General features: G+C 27.3%; 4 protein-coding genes across 4 annotated transcripts in view; 2 read left to right on the top strand and 2 right to left on the bottom strand.

Annotated features, from left to right (window-relative positions):
* Positions 1-4,579, top strand: part of LOC122861104 — a 90,577-nt gene extending 85,998 nt beyond the window's left edge. The window contains exons 6-8 of the mRNA XM_044165287.1: positions 3,066-3,252; positions 3,343-3,462; positions 3,547-4,579. Coding sequence (XP_044021222.1) covers positions 3,066-3,252; positions 3,343-3,462; positions 3,547-3,736 — 497 coding nt within the window. The 3' untranslated portion in view covers positions 3,737-4,579. The remainder of the gene's footprint in view (positions 1-3,065; positions 3,253-3,342; positions 3,463-3,546) is intronic.
* A 1,538-nt stretch (positions 4,580-6,117) lies between these two features.
* Positions 6,118-10,791, bottom strand: LOC122858044. Its single transcript, XM_044160687.1, has 12 exons — positions 10,518-10,791; positions 10,339-10,452; positions 9,982-10,266; positions 9,755-9,916; positions 9,044-9,683; positions 7,880-8,979; positions 7,706-7,810; positions 7,380-7,645; positions 7,074-7,301; positions 6,741-7,002; positions 6,527-6,664; positions 6,118-6,452 (listed from the first exon to the last, which is right to left on the bottom strand). Exons 1-12 carry the CDS (start codon positions 10,596-10,598, stop codon positions 6,261-6,263), a joined length of 3,573 nt encoding a protein of 1,190 aa, XP_044016622.1. The 5' UTR covers positions 10,599-10,791; the 3' UTR covers positions 6,118-6,260.
* Positions 10,792-11,680: 889 nt separating this feature from the next.
* LOC122861096 (semaphorin-2A-like) lies at positions 11,681-16,170 on the bottom strand. The gene is made up of 16 exons (XM_044165274.1): positions 16,068-16,170; positions 15,556-15,646; positions 15,411-15,462; positions 15,271-15,330; positions 15,085-15,189; positions 14,746-15,019; positions 14,550-14,675; positions 14,325-14,471; positions 13,840-14,235; positions 13,490-13,769; positions 13,293-13,340; positions 12,958-13,221; positions 12,244-12,852; positions 12,048-12,161; positions 11,805-11,952; positions 11,681-11,686 (listed from the first exon to the last, which is right to left on the bottom strand). Exons 1-16 carry the CDS (start codon positions 16,168-16,170, stop codon positions 11,681-11,683), a joined length of 2,823 nt encoding a protein of 940 aa, XP_044021209.1.
* A 571-nt stretch (positions 16,171-16,741) lies between these two features.
* On the top strand, positions 16,742-18,257 carry LOC122861088. The gene is made up of 2 exons (XM_044165262.1): positions 16,742-17,202; positions 17,349-18,257. Exons 1-2 carry the CDS (start codon positions 17,164-17,166, stop codon positions 18,255-18,257), a joined length of 948 nt encoding a protein of 315 aa, XP_044021197.1. The 5' UTR covers positions 16,742-17,163.
* Positions 18,258-20,370: the final 2,113 nt, after the last annotated feature.

The following is a 20,370-nucleotide window of genomic DNA, read 5'->3' as shown; positions in this document are numbered from 1 at the left end:
TTTCACGAATAGAATTTGGAATTATAATGGTGCTTTTAAAACAATAACTTAACTCTACCATTAAAAGTGTAAATCACAATTCTATAATACAACTAACATTGTCAAAATTAAATGACCAAAGTTTCGTGCAATTTTCGCATACAAAGATTTCATATAAAATTTAATGTGAACAAAAATCATGTGACCATAAATAGAGGTTGGTAAATGCTTTAATGATTTTAATACTAAGTCTATTTTATTTTAGCACAACTCGTTAATACAACTCTATCAATAAAATTTTTGGCTTTTATCCTAATATCATTACATTCAATATTTGTTAAACTTTGACAGTTCTCTTGACCCCGGAAATCATGTAAGCTTGCAAGCATGGGTAAAAGATAATATTATTTTTGATCTAGAAAAATGTTGTCACTTGAATTTTTGAGAGGAAAAATAAATAAATAAAATAACTTCCGTTAAGGCGTGTTTCGTCCTTCAATTTGAATCAAATCAGCTTGGACTAAGAAAAATAAATAAAAGAAAAAAAAGTTATTTCAAGAGAATATCTTTTATTTTATTTTGAACATGGATTTTTTTTTTTAGCCTATCATGAAATCTTGGCGTGTAATCCGAGGGACAAATTGTAAGTGGATGACCAGTGTTGAAAGCAAATGAAAAATTTCATATTTCATGAGGTTTCTAAATGCATCAAGGATTCTAAACAGGATTTTCTATTTGCTACATTATCAATAGGGACAATGAGATTTGCCGATAACAGCCAAGATTCATGAATGACAATTGCCAATGCTTTATGAAATTTAAATAAATTAAAACAAATAATAATAGTAATATTTGAAAATCAGAGTTCAATATTATTTGACATAAATCGTCGTGGGATTAGAATATGCGAGTATCTTGAATTTTTTTTTTCTTTGTAAAAATTAAGGGAATTGAGTCGCAATTTTATTTTTTTTCTTCGCTATGATGTTGAAGTGCGAGGATACCCCCTCGCTGTTTGTTCGTGACTAGAAATTTCCCTGGAGACTGAGTGGTAGTAGTATCCGGTGCGTGGTTTTGCCTCCAGGCTAAAAGACGATTGAGTGAGAAGACAGCTGATGTATGTCTCTCACCTTCTCATGACATATCTATCACAAATCTTGAATCTGCTTCATCCTATAATTTATAAAAAAAAAAAATGTATAAATATATTCAAAATTCAAATAAGTAACATTTCTATATAATAATATCCTGAATTTCAAATTACCACATTAATTTATTTATTTATTTATTTTTCTACTTTCAATTTTTTGTCGTTCTAAATAAACAAATGCACATAAAAATCAATAAAAAAATTTACTTTGTTATTTTTAAGTAAAAATTAAATTAAAATATTTACAAATAGCAGAACTTTTTTTTTCGCTACAGTAATTTCTTATTTACTTGTCTCTTCTTTAGCAATTCTTTTATTTTTTTATTACATCAAGAAAAAAAAAAATTCTTTGCGTCTGGTTCATGCTTAATTGTACCGGGCAAGTACTTTTTTTTTTTTTTTTACTTCATCCACTTGTGCTACATGTTTTTCTTATTTTATTTTTATTTTTTATTTTCATTTTCTTTATACAAACCCAAGCGATGCGATTTCCATTACACTGTTCCTCCATTTCCCTACGGTACAACCTAGAGGGACATGTCGAAATTGATTGAGATGTATCTCCGTACGTAGACGTATATTAAAACCGTCATTGGTTAAAAAGGATGGAAGTATATACACGAATGTGTATATTAAAATAAATAAAAAAATAGAAAATAAAAGTAAATCAGAAAATAAGTGCGATTAAATGTTTATTTTCATATTGAACCTATTCTACGTATTACAAAAAATAATTCTATATACCTGTGAGGATCATTGTGAATTTTTAAAAAACATAAAGTATTATATAATTTAAAAAATAATAAGAACGAAACGTAATGGACCACGATGAATCGAGTTGGTTGGATTAAATTGAATAAAACAGACAGCACCAATCTCAGAAAGTAAAGGTTGATCTTGGCAAATCGTTAATATTTAATAATACTCAAGGTCGCTTTCGACAAATAAAAAAAATAAAAAATAAACAAAGAAATTTATTTCATAAAGTTTTTCCTGCATTACTACATATTGTTTTTTTTTTTCTTTGGTATATCTAGAATTAAAAGAAAAATCTATACTAAAAATTCTGAAGGATGTGAAAACTCAGATCACATTATCTGACAAACACGACTAACTCAGTGATACAGACGTCAAAGCAATTTTCCTAGACCCGCATCATTCGTTCGTAAAATCAGAAAAATAAATATATATATAAAAAAAAATTCAACTGCTATGAGAAAATGGCAAAAACAAAATTATCCTTCGACTTTTTCTTGTCTGGGATATAGCATATCCACGCAAGAAAATAATATAGTAGAGTAAGACAAGTACGGTTGATGTTAGCCAAATGAGAAAGACATTTTGACAGCTTATCGATGTTTGAAGTTCAACCCTGCTTCTTATCTCATATTTTGTCTGCACTTCATTTACAAATTGTGTAGTCAAAATAAACTGACGTTTCAGCCAACTTGTTTATCCTCATGTCATATTCAAGATCAATTTGCCATATTTTTTTAAATCACCCATTCTATAAAAATAATGTTGAATATAAATTTATTCTTTATAGCTAATAATAATTGATAATTTAAATAAATAAATTTCGTTAAATAAAAAAAATAAGATTATTACAATACCAGACATTTTTAATTGGTTTTTTTTTTAAGAGCTGAATATGCTTCAGTCTTTGATCAGGATTACAAACTAATTTTTCATGGAAAAGATTAATTTTTGGAATGGGTTCAAAGGGGAAACGATAAAATGCAGTTAAAAAAGAAAAAAAAACTCGAATAAAAAAAATAATAACTCATCTAAATTGACATGATAGAGAAAGATGGTTGTAATAGCAATTCTATTTTGACCCGATAATCTTTGCTCATAAAATTTTTAGATTATTAGCTCGACGTAAACTTGGTAAAATTTTCTATACGGCGTCTAACTGTCGGCTGACTCATTTCAGGCGGCGGCACGACGCGACCAAAGATGACTCTGAACTTGGATAGTAGTGGAAATAATGGAGTTAACGGAGTTGGTCTTCAAATTATGAAAAAACCAGGTGGTCTTAGCCTTGGACTTCCACTTGAATTAACCACAACACGAGCATCTGCTGATCTTGTTGACGTTGACTTACCCCTTGAAAGACAAGGGTAAATATTTATATTAATTTTACAGTAAATATAATAAATTAATTTTAATATTAATTAAAATAATTTGTTTTTTTATTTTTAATTTGTAAGATGGTATCATGGATCATTAACAAGAATCGAAGCTGAAGCAGTACTTCGAATTCTTCGTGAAGGAAGTTATCTTGTTAGAAATAGCGAGTCAACTAAACAAGACTATTCTTTATCACTAAAGTAAGAAAATTAATTTTATTAATTAATAATTAAAAATAAATTCAATTTTTAAAAGATTTTTAATTTAATTATTTTGTATTTTAGAAGTGCTCGAGGTTTTATGCATATGCGAATCCAGAGAAATGATGATTTAAATGCTTATATCCTTGGACAATTCAGCAAACCATTTGAGACTATCCCGGAAATGGTACGCCATTTTAGTGTTAATCGTCTTCCTATACGTGGAGCTGAACATATGTGTCTATTGCATCCAGTTATAGCACAACTTTTGTAGCGCATTTATCGTAGCGACCTGTAATGGGCGCTGAATATTCCAATTTAATAAAACTATTAAGAAAAAATTTCATTTAAATTTTTGCGAAGAATGGACCATGGTTTAGTGTATTTAAAACACAGCCAATTTGTTTTTACAAGTAAAATATGCGAGTTGACTTGTAAAAAGACAATAATTGAATCAATTGAAGAATTAAATTTCATGGATAAATATTTTTAAATAATTAAAAAACACTCGGTTACAGTTATAGTACAAAGTACCTATATCATGGCCAGATTATTTAATTAAAATTACAACAATTTAGAATGTCAAAGCCAACAAAAATACACCTCAACAATTAATATTCAGGGAAAATTCAAAATTTAGTTAAATAAACTTTTGATACATTATTTGTCTTCCCTTTTTAAAATATAAAAATTGCGCCAATCTACCTCGGTTATGAGCTGAACGATCAGTTTTTGCAATAATTCAAAAAAAAAATAAATAAATGAACCGTCTTATTGATTTTCAATTATATGAAAAAAAAAAAAACCAAATCAAACATAGAAGAAAAGAAGGCAAAATAGAATAATTCTAAAGCACTGAAAACACTTGCAGGCAAGTAACACTACAAGAAAAAAAATAGAGGTGACAAAATGATGTATCACACTCTTAACTTGTAAGAAATAATTGGCTACGTGGCGATACTCTATCAGATCACATTGATACCAAAAAAAAAAAAACACGCGATGATAGTGGGTAATTTAGCACCGGATTATAAAAACAATTACAAGCATAGTTATATCGCTTATTGATTAGAAAAAGAAATGTAAATAGATTAAAAAAAAAAAAAAGAAAACGTGACTAATAGTTTAATGATTAAAAAAAAGAAAATGCTTAACTAAATAACTGGTTAGTTGTTCTTTCAAATGAATAATCAGAATTTAATAATGTCATTGTCGTATGTAATTTTTAAATATGTATATGTAAAACCGTAAATTATATATGTAAATACGCCGAACTTATTGTTATGATATATAAAGTCATAAAAAAAAAAGAATTATTTACTAATAATTCATTTGATGCTAAGTAATTCGTACATTTTATTATATTGAAAATTAAAAACTGTTTACAATGTTTACGATTTTTTAATGCAACTAATACATATTTTTTCATGTGATATTAATTTATTAATTAAGACATTTTTGCTTTGAGAGAAAAAAAGAAAAAAAAAATACTTATTCGGGTCATTAATTTTAAATTAATCAATTATTGTTTACAATAATAATTAACGTCCGTGGCATAACAATAATTTCGCCGTACAAAATATCGTACATAAATAATCGCATCACTCATGACAATGTAATTAAAATAATTAAAAAAAAATTATAAATCATATATATGACACGAGCGTATAAAAAAGGTGAGTGATAGATTTTTATTTAACTTGATAAAAAGTACTAAAAAGTTTTTTACCAATTAAAAAAAAATAACATAATAAAAGAAAAATAAAAAAAAAAAAAAATTACAGGATTGCAAATGACAATTGGATTATTTGCAGGAATATTTATATTTTTCTACATTTAGAAAAATTAATTGTATTATGTTCGTAAACACTCAATCCTGTCCAAAAAAAAAAAAACAGTAATGCTGAATTTAATTTTTCAAAAAATAACATGTACGTTGTAAACTGCCAGTATTATTAATTATAATCGATAAATGCATATCGACGTTCCATACTATAGAGAGAATAAAAAGAAAAAAAAAATTAAAAATAAAAAGAAGAAAAAAGTATGGACGTCAGGGTTTTATAAAAAGGAAAAAAAAATAAGATAAAATTATAATCGTCCTTAATAACTTTACAATTTTACTAATTGAATATTGTCATCGCGCTGCAAAAGACATTCCAGTGTGTTGATTTAATCATAAGATTTCCATAAACACATATTATACTCTAGTAATAGTTACTGTATTAATTGATTAACTAGCAGCTATAGTAGGTTACATATGAAAAGAGAAAAAAATTAAAAAATGCTAAAAGTTATGTATAGTTATTCCCCTGTACCTTAAACTTCATATTATGTATTATCTAGTCCTGGCCTAACTAGTGCCAGTTAGTTGAACCCTTATAAAAAAAAATATTCAGTAATAAAAAATATACATACTAGGAAAAATTGAAAATATAATCAGTTTTTGGAAATCGTAATTCCTTATGTGTAATCAAATATGATAAAGAGTAAAAATTAAGAATGAAATGGGCAGTGGCAATATAACAAAAAAAATTATGTAAGAAGCAAATATTTTTGTTGTTGCAGGTAATAACGGTAGAAAAGTTCTGATACATTCTCATTAGAAATGGCAATGTAATCAAGAAACCAAAAAAAAAAAAAAAACAATCCCAATTATAAATAATAAAAATAATTTAATAAATACATACAAGAAATGTTAGAACCAATAATTTTTCAAATGGAAATAAATTGATGTTTTCTTTCGATTTTTGTATTTTCATTGATAATTTTTATATATCAATAATTTTTTGTTAAATTTATTCATAATTTTCTTCAATGCTTTCATCATCGTTTTCTTCTTCCTCATTTATTTTTGAGATTGTGATTGAAGTACGTTGTGGAGAAATTGGTGGACTTGGTGTAAATTTTTCTTCTGATTTTTCCTGTTTAATGGTTAATGAAGTTGGAGAAACATTAGAAGAAGACTTTGGTTCTCGTTGCAATGATTGCTGTTAAAAAAATAAAATAAATTATAAATACAAATGATTATAAATTAAAGGTAAATTATTTAAAAAATTATCACTGTTGAATGAAGTCCTTTTGATGAATTTGCAGTCTTTTTAATACTCTGTCGTCTTGATGTTGCTTGTGTTGTACTAACTGTTTTATTTTGACTGATTTGGCTTGTTTTAGGTGGAGCTGCTGCTGTTACATCAGAAGACTGTAAAAACAATAATATAAATAATAATCAACAAGCATATTTAAATAATGAAAATTTAATATTTAAAAAAACATACTTGACGAGATACTGGAGATGTTTTTTTAACTTCTGTTTCATTACAAGTACAAGGATCACATGGATCTGGTTTTCTAGAAACAGCACCAGAAGGCATAGGTCTGCTTTTATAAAGTTGTCCATCTGATCCTTGAACAACACCTTCACCAAGTTGAATTGCTTCTGGTCCCCATTGAGCTAAGAAATGGCCCATTCTCATGATTCTTTGATGAGGTGAAGTTATGGTATGACTTCCCCCACAATATCGAGTACAAATTTGATCCCTAAATTTATATTTTTATAACTATAAAATTTTATTATATCATAAAATACAATATATGGAAATAGTATATACCTTGATGGTTTATCCATCTGGTCAAACTTTGATCTTTTAGGTGATGCTGGAGAAAATTGAATAGCAGTACGACTTGGTACTTTTTTATGCTGCTTTTTTACTTGATTTAATTCATAAATCAAATAAGGCTTTATTGCTCTACTGCATGGCATAGGATCTGATCGATAATTTATGCTTTCAGTTACTTTCATCATAGTTTTCTTGTCACATGATATACACTGTACATCACTTTTAAAAAAAATTTTTTATTAAGTTTTAAAGTAAGTAAAAAAATACAACTTGTAAATTATAAATTTAATTACTTACGTTAATATTTTTCTTGTTCCAGCTGCTTCAGTTTCACGACGTTTGTCAAAAAGTATTTTCAACTTATCTTGAAGTAATTTCAAGCGAGTATTCACGAATTCTTTGATTGGTGATATTTCAATTTTATCAAGTTTACCTTCAACTTCTTGCTGCACTGAGTCAAGTGCTTCTTGCCAAATGTACTCTTGATGAGTTAGCTTTGCAATTGTATTATCCAAGCAGCGAGTTAAATCTTCACATGTTGTGTCAAATTTATCACAAGATACCTACATTTTATTGTGAAATTAATTATAAATGTATTTTAAATTTTTAATATTTTTTTTTACCTTGTTATTGACTGTGTGAGCATCAGCTTTATCAGCAAGTGCACCTTGAAGCTCTTCTTTATCTGCTTTAACAGTTTTCAACAACTCAATCTGCTCACTGAGTCCCTGAATGGTATTTAAAAAATAACAAATAAATATACATAATAAATTAATTAATAATAAACAATTACGTACTTTTGTACATTTATCACGATCTTCTTTTTCTTGACAAAGTCTCGCAGCAGTTTGATTAATTTTTTCAATGTCATTTTGAATACCTTGAATTGTTGTAACGAGTTCCTGAATTTCTTGAATTCCATCACCAGCACTACATTCTAAACCATCCTCCAAATTACACATTTTTTCATTGATAGTCTTGATTGAATCTTCCAGTGATAATATACGAACTTCTAAATTTTGTATTGCCTCACCATACATTATTTCAATATTACGAATGGCCTCCATTAATTCGATTTTTTCATCTTCATTACCAGGTAAATTTAGGAATAATTTTTGTCCATCAATTAATTGACTTTTTTTATCTTCATTTTTTGAATTATTTTCTTTTAATTTTGGTGTTGATAAATTGTTTTCAACTTTAGAATTATTACCAGTTACTTTTGGCGTTGATAAATTATTTTCAACTTTAGAATTATCACCAGTTACTTTTGGTGTAGAATTATTTTCAATTTTAGAATTATTAGCTGTTACTTTTGGTGTAGAATTATTTTCAGCTTTAGAACTATTAGCAGTTACTTTTGGTGTCGATGAATTATTTTCAACTTTAGAATTATTACCAGTTAATTTTGGTGTAGATAAGATATTTTCAACTTGAGAATTGTTACCAGTTACTTTTGGTGTTGATAATTTGGATTTACTCGAGTTTTGAGTGTTGACGACTGAAGGTAACTTAACAGTTTTTTCGTTTTTATGAGCATCATTTAATGCTGCATTATTAGATGTCGAATTTGCCAATGTAGAATTATCTGCTTGTATATTTGTTCCACTTTCAGTACGAGCATCATTAACAGCTTCTGGAATTTCAATATTACTTGAAACATTGGAAGATTGAGCATTTTCAAGAGAATTGTTTGTTGTATTAATATTATTGTCAATTGGAATATTATAATTTTCCATAGACTTTGATAAATTATCAACTTTTAATTGTGTATCCATCGTATCTTGTTTCGTTTTTTCTACTTCTTTCTTCATGTTAGAAATATCTGCCTTTGTTTGTTCCATTTCTGTTTTTATATTGTCAACATCAGTTTTTAATTCACTCAAATCAATATTACCTGAAAATTTATTTAATTAATAAACCAAATTTGTATAATAATAAAAAAAAAAATATAAGTTTACCGATAACTGATCCACTTTTGGTAATAGCTGCTCGGCTGGTTGTCGTCTGTTGGCCAGGAGCCTCTATTATTTCTTTTTTATTATCAGTTTTAGAACTATCAGCAGAACCACTGACTAATTCTGAAGCTGTATCAACTGGTTTTGAAGACTCTTCTGCCACTGATACACTGGATATTTCTTTTTTTACCTCTTTTAATGTAGTTGAATTATCTGCTTGAGGTGAATCAGTTTTAGAAGTTTTAGGAGACGACGTATCAGATGCTGCTACCAGTGATTTTGAATTAGTAATAGGTAATTGTGGTTCACTTTTTTTAATTTTAGAAGCTGAAGATTCTTTATTTTCAGATGTTGACGATGGTGATTTTGAAGAAGACTTAGAACCAGCTGTTGGAACGTCTTGATTAGATTTTGGCATTTTTTCATGTTCAGATTTTCCAGGTGTAGGAGATAAATTTTTTGTAGATGCTACTTTGGTATTTTGACTTTCTTTTATATTTTTTAAATCATCATTTAAGTAAACTAAATTCATTTCTAATTCTGTAATTCTATCATTGAGAATTTTTACGTCTTCAGGAGCTTTGTCTGAGCCAATTATTTCAATCTTATCACCTTTTATTAAATCTTGAAGCATTGTCATTGCCTAAGATAAATACAAAAAAATAAAATAATAGAATACAAGCTAAAAAAAAATAAAAATTATAACACATGTACTTTATTAATTCCCTGCTCAGTAGCATCAAGTCTTTTGTTGATGTTAATAACATGCCACATGTCACTGAGAGGATCAGTTCTGCTAGTCTTGAGACGTTCCACCATTTCTGGTGTCGTAGCAAGTTCTTCCAATGCTTGAAACTGTTGCTGTAGTCGTTTTACCTATAATTAATTATTGCAAGAAATTATTGGTTATTCAAAGTTTTAATATTTTAATTTGTAATTACAGAATCATCTAGATCTTTAAAAGCTAGTCCTGTTGGTGTTGCTCCATCTAAAACTGGCTCTACATATATTATTGATTCGAGTGCAGTGCCAGCTCCAGGTCCAACTTGTTGTTTGGTTCCCTTTGACATTCTCAATCCATTATTTTTATCTGCAGCTACAATGTCAACAGGACTTGACAATCCTTCAGCGTTTTCACCCCTTTGAAATATGTTACCTGATCCATCAGTTATACTGTATTCATGCAATGCAATACTTGGTCCAGATTTTAATGAAGAAACCATTGTCTAAACAAATATTTAAATATATACTCTACAAATGTACTTTCTTTTTTTCCAGTTGAACTAAATAGAAATTACCTTTATTCGATTTGCATTATCACCCCTGTACTCAACTTTTGTATTTTTTAAATCAATTTGATGTAGAACAACGTGCAAAAAATTATGAAGAAGATTAAAATTGAATGCTCCAACCTATTAACCACAAGATGATAAATGTATAGAGTAATTGTTTTTATTCTTTTTTTTTTTTTTGATACCTCTGGTGTTCCAAGAGCTAGGTCGAGCATCTGAGGTAGTGATACTTGTAGACTTATAGCATCCTGATCAGAGGAAGCCATTTTTGAATTTAGTTATGACCGAACGAAGGTTGTAAATATTTAGATATTTACATAACTATGAATTTGACAGCTAACACAATTTCATTTGTTTCAATTATAAATGGTAAATGAACTTTGGATATTTTAAAATTTAAAAATGAAAGAAAAAAACAAAGAAATGAGCTATATAAATGTATACATATGTTTATATACTATTTTATTAAACTAGATGGTAATTTATTTAGTTATGTTAATTTTTTATTTGCCAAATAATTGAGAAAAATAATTCGATTTGAATTAGAAACATGGAAAGAGCTATTCAGTGTTTTTTTTTTTAATTTACCTCCTCAATTTTCTAGTTGCCTGATTTATTTTTTTGAAAAAATTTTATCGATTTGTATCAGGAACATAGGATGAGCAAAGAGGTATTAAGTGTTTTGGAAAGCTTACTTTCTTTACTTTACAATCCCTTATTGATTTTCAATTTTCAAAAAAAATAAGCAATTTGTATCAAGAAAATATAATTAACAAAGAGGTATTTGATGTTTCATACAGTTTACCTCTTTCATAATATAATTCCCTGATAAAATAAATTTTTGGTCCGGCGAAATTTGAAAAAAATAGCTTTTTGTATTAGGAGAATATAATTAGCAAAGAGGTATTTTATAATTTATAAAGTTTACATCTTTTATTTTATAATTCCCTAATAAAATAAATTTTTGGTCCGGCGAAATTTGAAAAAATAGAATTTTGTATTAGGAGAATATAATTAGGAAAGAGGTATTTAATATTTTATAAAGTTTACTTCTTTTATTTTATAACTCCCTAATGAAATAAATTTTTAGTCCGGCGAAATTTGAAAAAAAATAGAATTTTGTATTAGGAGAATATAATTAGCAAAGAGGTATTCGATGTTTTAGGAACCTTACTTTTTTTTATCTTTTCTTAATAATTTTAAATTTTTGTTAGGCCTTAAAAAAAAAAAATTGCGATTTCGTAATTTTCGTGTTTTGGAAAGTTTACTCCTTTTTTTTTATTCAACTCTTAAGTGATCTTTTTATACAAAGATTGGTAATGTTATATCGTGCAAATTTAATTCATATTTATTTCTATATTTTTAAACGGATCATGTTCAAAAATAACAAAAGATTTTAATAATATTTTTTCGAGCTGTTTAATTTTTCAGAATATCAATAATTTAAAGAAATATAAAAGTAAACAAAAAGCCATAACGATAAATCCTGTTAATGTCATATAGACAATCGTTCTGATATCTCTTTCAAAATTCATTTCAACAGCATTAGTTGCATTGTGTAAAATATCTGGTGTACTTGTTTTTGGCACATCTGTTGTCATCGAAATATTTTTATCCACACTGAAAAAAAAATAGCAAATAGTTAATTAAATTACAAATAAAAGAAAATCAAGTAAACGATAATTATTATAAGAAAATTATGTTTGCATATTTACATTGTCGTGGTATAATTATCTGGCAAAGATAAATCTGTTGTTGAGATTTGTGACATCTTTGTCGCAGTTAAAATCTGAGGCATATTCGTTGTGGTTGAAAAATTTGTATCCAAGCTGAAGCAAAGATAAAATATTAATATGTAAAAGAAAAACCATAAAAGATAATTATTTAAAAAAAATATTGTTTTATATTTACATTGTCATTTTACTATGTGCCATTGTATAATCGTCTTGCAACGATAAATTTGTTGATGTCGAATTTTGCAGTAAATCTGTTGTACTCAATATTGGTGGTATATCCGTTGTATTTAACACTGGTGGCATATCTGTTGTCATTGAAATACTGTTATCTGATGATGTTGTTATTAAATTTTGTAGCATATCTGGTATACTCAGCATCGGTGGTATATCTGTTGTTGAAATACTTTTATCTGTTGTTGGAATCTGTAGCAAATCTGTTGTATTCAACACTAGTGATATATTTGTTGTTGAAATGTTGTCGTCTGATGATGCTGTTGTTAAATTTTGTAACATATCTGGTATACTCAGCATCGGTGGTATATCTGTTGTTGGAATCTGTAGAAAATCTGTTGTATTCAACACTAGTGATGAATTTGTTGTTGAAATGTTGTCATCTGATGATGCTGTAGTTAAATTTTGTATCATATCTGTTGTACTCATCACTGTTGGTATATCTGTTGTGATTGAAATATTTGCACCTGATATCGTTGTTGCATTTTGTAGTATACCTGTTGTATGTAACACTGGTGATACATCTCTTGAGGTTGAAATAATTCTGTCCGAACTACAACAAAATAAAAAAAAAAAAAAGATCGAAACGAATCACATGACTATCAATAAAAAAGAGTGAAATAATAATTATAATTAACAATTTTTTTTATATATTTACATTGTTGTTTTATCATCGAACATGGTGAAATTTTGTAGAATATCTGTAGTTGAAATTTGTGGCACAATCGTTGTGGTTGGAATATCTTGATCCAAAATAGTTTCAGATTTTATAAATTTCGATGTAGATGGGTTTTCAGTTGTGATGTTTGGTAGTTTATTATATTTTGCAATAAAATTTTCCGTCATAGTTTTGATCGTCGTGGTTTCAAAAGAATTATTAGTTTTAATATTTTGTGTTGAATTAGCATTTCTAAGAGCTGGCCTGAAAAGTACAAATATTTTTTAAGATTTATTTTTTGTAATTTGATAGCTTAAATAATATGTGAAACTTACTTTGGTGCTGTTGTTTCGTTTAATGGATTACTACGTCGAATTTTATTACTGAAACAAGCAAATAAAGTAATTTACATGAATGATTAAATATTTTAACATAAAGAAAAATTCATTGCATTAATAAATACTCAAATGAAATTATTTTTAAACACTTTAAAGTAATTTAAAAATATATAATAAAATTATTTGCAACACACCTATTCACTTGGAGTTCACAATTTTTTTTATTTTTAATATCAAGTTTGCAGTATGGATCACGTTTACATCGACGAGGATCATCCTTGTGTCTGTTGCATAAAATTGAACTAATCTGTTTAATACAATTGTCCGAGGCAACGTAAAGAGAACTATACTTTGATGATATTTCCATGGCACGAATTTCTTCATCCGGAGTTACATCAAATTCATCAAGTTTTTCAGTTCTTATTTTTCCTTTTTCATTGGTCCATTGAACTAATTTATATACTCGACCTTTATCTGTCATAATAAAAACATAGCTTAAAATTATATTAACAATCATTGAAATATATATTTTCAAACAACGTACTTGAACCAGCATAGTAGACTGTATACTCAGCATCAACTCCTGTCACGTTACTCATGAGTTTATCAACAACAAGCTTAGTCAGAATAACATTTGTAATATTAAAAATAATTCTATTTTGTTTGGAAGGTATAACATAATCCATAAGAAAATATGGTGCTTTAGAATATCGTTTTTCAGTTAAATTACGACTACAAAGATTTGGATTTGGTTCAGGTATTGTTTCTGATGAATTCAAAGTATCATCATAATACACAACTTTTCTAAATGGACCATCAAACGCTTTTTTTATGTCATCAATGCTAAAAAAACAAATTGCTGAAGTAACACTGTTGTTTTGTGTTGCAGTAAATGTACCATAAAAATGAGTATTATCGTTAGGAATTTTGTAGATGCTTTCTAAAAAAAAATACATGTGCATAAAATGATATTAGTGTATTGTAGAAAATCAATTATATTTCAAATGTAATAACTTGTTTTTATTTTACCAATTTTATTGGAATTCAAATGTGATGATTTGCATTCGAGAGTTGCTTTTGAAAAAGTAGACCAAGCTCGTGGTTCTCCAAAGCCATTGTCCTCTTTACAAATTCTAGCCACTCTTGAGAAAATTTTTTTTGGTTTCGTTGGAGAATCTCGATGAAAAAAATAATAAATTAAAATCAAATTTACAAAGTTAGAAAATGTATAACTTTAATTTTTCTACAGTATACCTATTGTCTCAATTTGATTCTCGATAGCTAAAATTTCATTATGGTTATCATCTACGGTGCCATATTCACTGAAGAAAAAAAATATCTGATCTTCAATCTCAAATGATCCAACAACATTGACTGATTCTGAACAAAAAAGTTAAAAAAAAAAGATAAAATATTATTTTCTTGTCTTATGCTTTACAGCTAAACATACCACCAAACAAAAACTTTATATTCGAAGAGGATGATCTAATCTCAGTTGCGGCAAGATATGTATTATTTAAGTTAAATTTTGTCCTGAATATTGATGAAGGATAACTATCCCCACGAAGATTATCACCAATTGTTGTATAAAGTTGTTGTTCATCATCATCGATATGATTTTTGGTGACCATAACAGAAGCATCATTTTGATCAAGATATTTACTACATATTGAATATGCAGACAGCCAGCCATCATCATTCTTCGAAATTCGAGTCAAGTTTTTCTACTCAACACAAAAATAAATAAATATTAAAACAGAGTACATGTTGATAAAAAATTTTTACTCACATTAATTATCCAATTTCTTGGATCTTCTGCATGTGAACCACATATGTACAGACGATCTTTCCCAAATGATTGAATTACTTTTATATGATTGTGACTATTTAAATCCTGTGTATAATATTAATTTTATCTGGTTGAATTGATCCATCAAACCGTGAAGGAATAAAATCGATTAAAAGTTTTACTTACATAAGGTTTTTCAGATATCCAATAAGGAATACGTGATGTTATTAGTTCAAGTTTGTCAGTCTAGAATAATTATAAATTTTATTATTATAAAATAATTGAATATTTTTTATTTCTAAATGAAGGAATAAAATTGAACTAACTTTGGGATGACTGGCGTTGATGTTGAATAAATCTAACTTGAAAATATGATCCCTAATTATTGGGAAAAAAAAATAAATATGTATATGAATTTTTTTTGTCAGAAATATTTATAAAAGTAAATAAAATTAATGTTCAGCAACTTACATAGCACCAACGTATAGTACATCATCCGAGTTGTCCATGTAAAATGTACGATAATATAATTTTCCATAGCTAAATTCACCCAGAATATGTTCTATAAAAATATTATAAAATTATAATATTAATATTATTTATTTTATTATCAAGTGAATAAAAAAAAATCGCAGATTGATAAACTCTAATGATGAATCATAATTTGTTTACAGCAGTTTCGAGAAAGATGAGGGTCATTAGTACTCACTCATTGGTTTTTTCAGTAGTAATAAAAATAAAATAGTATAAAAAAAGTCACGTAGTCCAAAATAAAATTGATCTTTTATCTCTTACCACGTGAACAATGTGCGAAATTATTTTTTAAAATAGAAAAAAAAAATACATGCACCGTGTAAGCTTGATATCATTGATGCAATACATTTTCGGTGAATTGGTTTTTTTTTTTTTTACGTTGTGCTGGTTGTTTTTGAATTATTTAAAATAAACTAATAAATAAAAATAAACGAATACAATAATTTTACCTTTTTTTAGTGGTTTAACAATGTTAGAAGTTGAAGCACCACCAATCAATATGAACATTGAAATCCATGTTATTGTCTGTTTCGAAATGACCATTGGAAACATCTGTATAAATTTATTTGTCACTGATATCAGTTAAAAAAAAAAAAAAAACTGACACAGATTTTTAAATCAACGACCAATCAGTTTTTTGAGTATACCATTAGCTAAATTATTTTACGTTTTTGTTACTGACTAGCACGATGTGCTAAATTATACTGATTATTCTAAATGTCTTTTAAGTTTTAAAAAGTCCATCAGTGTTAGTTTATTACCATTCAAGATAACTTAAAATATTAATCTTTGAATAGTCAAATTTTTTTTTTTTTCTTAATTATCTTTTAAAGACAGATGGTTTATATTGAGTTTTTTATTATTTTTAGTTAATTTTTTCATCTCAATATTTAAATACTACATAAATATGATAATAGTAAACACAAAAACATTTTAATTAAATTTAATTTGAGGAGAAAAAAATTAGGACGAAAGGAAGTATTGATATTTGGATATTAAAATAAATATTTTTAATATCAACAATGTTGATAACATGAATTAAAAAAAAAAAGAAACACTCGGTGAATTTGATAGCTGTAGTTATCAACGTTGGAGATGATACTTACGCTTTTACCAGCATCAAGCAAGTCGTGATCGATCCATTTATTTTGTTCATGTTGAGTATGCCAAATGATAGCTGACTCTGCCAGTACTTCCACAACGTAGTGACCCCTGTATTTATTTTTTAAATTTATCAAGGCATTCTTCTCCCCTTACTCATTTACAACATAATTTTTTGTATGACTCTCTATTTGAAATTTGAAACAATCAGATAATATGCGATGAGTAATGTTGTCATTCTTTTCAGTACAACAAGATGGCAATCACAAATATACATATGACAACGAGACTCTCATTTCATTTTTGTTTTAACAATACCACCCCTATAACTTTACAATATAAACCTTAGTCATTTGTCAACAAAAGCATAAAAACGAGTTCCATCGTTTTACAGATAGAGCAGTACATTTACCAGTCGTTGTTGTGATCGTTACAGTTGATATCATGTATCTCCTTCACGCTATTTTTCTATCACTGATTATTGTAAGTATGATTTATTTAGTACTATTTTTTATTTTTTTATTTGCATGATAGTGTTATGAAAAAAATAAAAAAAACATTTATATATAAATTTTTTGTTTATTTTTAAATTAATAATATGTATATGTATTTTTTTTTTTATTAAATAGTTTTCTTCAGCTGTTGAAAATTTAGAAAAAAATACAAATAAATCAAGACCATACTGGGAGGATATATTACGTAATGTTGTATTTAAAACAATATCACAACCACTTACCTTTGACAATGTTTTGCATAAAAAATTTCTGGATGCACCATTTTATGGTAGACCCCTGTCACCACCATCTTCTAACATGAACAATGAATTGTTGTCACGTGGTGATGTTTATTATCTACCAAACAATAGTTGGATATTATGCCAAGAAGATTGTGAAGATTGTGAATTATGTAAACATCAAAAAGACTCAATGGTTAAATGGACTTTAAAAAGAATGAAACGTTTTATATCATCACAATCATATAGATATGATCTTCAGTTGACCGTAATACCACAGACAAGTGATAACATTCATGAAAACTTTAGTGCTGTTAATAATGTATATACTGATAATAAAGAAAAGTCATCAACGAAAGTAATGAAGCAACTTGATACTATTTCTAATCATGAAACCAATGTTGACCATAGATTTTCACGTAGACTTCAGAGAGACCAAAATGGACTTACTGATGATAAAATAGAAAAAACTGATTATTCAAATCAGCAAATAGATGAAAATAAATCAAAAAGTCAAAAAAATAATATTATTAAAGATGAAAATAATTTAAATTTTGAAATAGTAGATAGTGATAATGTTAGTGAAGATAAACCACATCACAGTTTAATCATGGAAATAGATCAGCTTGGTAAAAGTCATTTGATTCATGTTACTTCATTGAGTTCACATCAAACATCGAAAGCAGATAAATCAATAACATACAAAGACTATGTTAAAAAAATGATTGAATCCTTGGAAAATCATCAGCCAATTATTGAAGCATTTCTTTCACATTCATCTTTACTTCAAAAATCTAAAAATTAAAAAAAAAACAAGTATTAATTTTTTATTTACCTTTTGATTAATAATTAAATTAATAATAATTAAATTATGAAATATATTTACTATTTTTAATTAATAGAATAATTGACATAAAAAAAAAAAAAAGAAAATAATTAATAATCAATAACATGTAGTTAATTTGAATAATTATTTAAATCGACACTGAGTAAATTTTGGATAAAAAAAAAATTAAATTGAAATACATATGTGTTTTCTAGATTATTTTCAATGAACAAGGGATTGTCAAAAATATATTCAATGCATGTGTATGCAATGGTTAATTCAATCACCTTGATGCCACACCAATGGTAATGTGATCGTTTAATACGATCTAATGCAAATAATCGTACTGGTATCACTCGTCGAGCATTTCAGTTTCTCTACAAATATATGTATATATATGCACACACAACATGCTTGTCTGGTCTTTTTGTATTGTTAGTTTAATGTATACATATATATACCATGAATTTATATATACATATGCCAAATGAGTATGAGTAGTGGCATTGTGGCTTCACACGTGTTTAATGTAATTGAATATAGTACGAGTATTTCATATTTTGTAAATATATGTATATAGTTTTAGAATAAGACAACATGTAACACTCATTGAGATAATGTGAGATGAAACGAGACTTGAGTTACTGAGTAAGTGAGGAAGGAGATAAGCTCAGTGTGTTTATTTAATTAAGGTAGATATATGGAAAGGCTTGACGTTGTGAGAAGCAGGCTCGAAAGAAAATCGTAAGGTAAAGATATACATTAATATACATATATATAGAGAAAGTTGGTTTAAACAGGTTGAGGGTTGAGTCACTGTTACTTGTCTAATTATCTACCCTTCTAGCCAGACAACGCTTCTTGAACCACTTCCTATTTTAGTCTCTCTCTTTCCCTTTCAAGTTATTCTCGCGTTTCACATCTTCACCTTCACTTTCTTTATCCTTAACCTTTTCTTTTTTTTTTTTACATGTATCCATCACACTCATTTATATTTTACTTTATCAACTTTCTCTATCTCTGTGTACACTCATTTTATATTTAACTTAGTCATCCTTAATTTTCTTTGGTGTTTAAAAGGAAAAAAAAATCATTAACAAAAGATACACAAGTGACAAAAGAAAGAGATCCCTTGTGTTTAACTCACAAAGGAATTTTCAAAAGATTTTTTTTTTTTTTCTTTCTTTTTCTTTATAGACTTTGGTCTGTAATTAAATTTTGACCTTCAAACAAAATATTTGTACTTTTTAATTTGTTAAATAATGGATAAATAAATAAAAATTAAATTAAATTGTTGATGTAAAAATTAAATGAAAATTAAAATAACTAAAAACTGTATATATCTCTCATTTATTCTGTGCCTATTTTAAAATCATCTTCAGCACCTACGACGACCCTAAAATATATAATATATATTATTACTACTAAATATTCTTTGTTAGAAATGAAAACTCGGAAGCTTTTGAAGGGAGATTGTATATAGGTGGAAGTGACAGACAACGAGATATATATATATATGTATAAGCTAGAAATATCTCCAGGGACGTGGGGTGCTTTTAAACGTGATGCCTGAATGACGTCGATGGGAGAAAAATAAAAAAATACAATAAAAAAAAAAAGAAAGAATAATCTTTGGAAAATATATTGTGTTATTGTGTAGGTATGGAAATGTCTATGCTCTCCTGACTTTAGATATTTAGATCCGGCTACTTAGATTGGTGAAGTGAGAAGTTGAAAGTATTGTCGAAGTATGTGGATTTTTTTTTAGAGCTACTTGTTATAAAAGCTGTAGGAAAACTGGAAAAAAATCTAAGACCAACGTTTTTCAGATTTATTGATGCATAACGTTATACTCACTGTCAGAATTCTATATCTAGTTGCAAGCAGTGCATTGATGTATATAAAAATCGTGATAGAATGGGTGTGTCTGGTGAGGGTTAAAAAAATAAAATAAATAAATGTAGAAAATGAAATCGAGCAAAATAAAAGCTTATGCTATATAAAAATCTGGAGAGTAAAAAAAGATATAAAGTGTTAGTATTGAGGGGCTAACATTGAAGCAGTGAGAAAAATCTTTTTCACTGGTCTAAAA

The sequence above is a fragment of the Aphidius gifuensis genome, linkage group LG1 (assembly GCF_014905175.1).
Source record: "Aphidius gifuensis isolate YNYX2018 linkage group LG1, ASM1490517v1, whole genome shotgun sequence".
Lineage (NCBI taxonomy): Eukaryota > Metazoa > Arthropoda > Insecta > Hymenoptera > Braconidae > Aphidius > Aphidius gifuensis.
Note: the sequence above shows the minus strand (reverse complement) of the source record. Positions and strands in the feature narration are given on the sequence as shown.

Excerpts from the sequence above, each read along its gene's own strand:
- LOC122858044 (XM_044160687.1), bottom strand. The coding sequence starts at position 10,598 with ATGGCTTCCTCTGATCAGGATGCTATAAGTCTACAAGTATCACTACCT. Across the intron at positions 9,917-9,981 it reads TTAAAGATCTAGATGATTCT|GTAAAACGACTACAGCAACA; the intron begins GTAATTACAAAT and ends AATTAATTATAG. Across the intron at positions 9,684-9,754 it reads CTGAGCAGGGAATTAATAAA|GCAATGACAATGCTTCAAGA; the intron begins GTACATGTGTTA and ends TATTTATCTTAG.
- LOC122861096 (XM_044165274.1), bottom strand. The coding sequence starts at position 16,170 with ATGTTTCCAATGGTCATTTCGAAACAGACAATAACATGGATTTCAATG. Across the intron at positions 15,647-16,067 it reads TGTTAAACCACTAAAAAAAG|AACATATTCTGGGTGAATTT; the intron begins GTAAAATTATTG and ends ATATTTTTATAG. Across the intron at positions 11,953-12,047 it reads GATAATTATACCACGACAAT|TGTGGATAAAAATATTTCGA; the intron begins GTAAATATGCAA and ends TTTTTTTTTCAG.
- LOC122861088 (XM_044165262.1), top strand. The coding sequence starts at position 17,164 with ATGTATCTCCTTCACGCTATTTTTCTATCACTGATTATT. Across the intron at positions 17,203-17,348 it reads TTTTTCTATCACTGATTATT|TTTTCTTCAGCTGTTGAAAA; the intron begins GTAAGTATGATT and ends TTTATTAAATAG.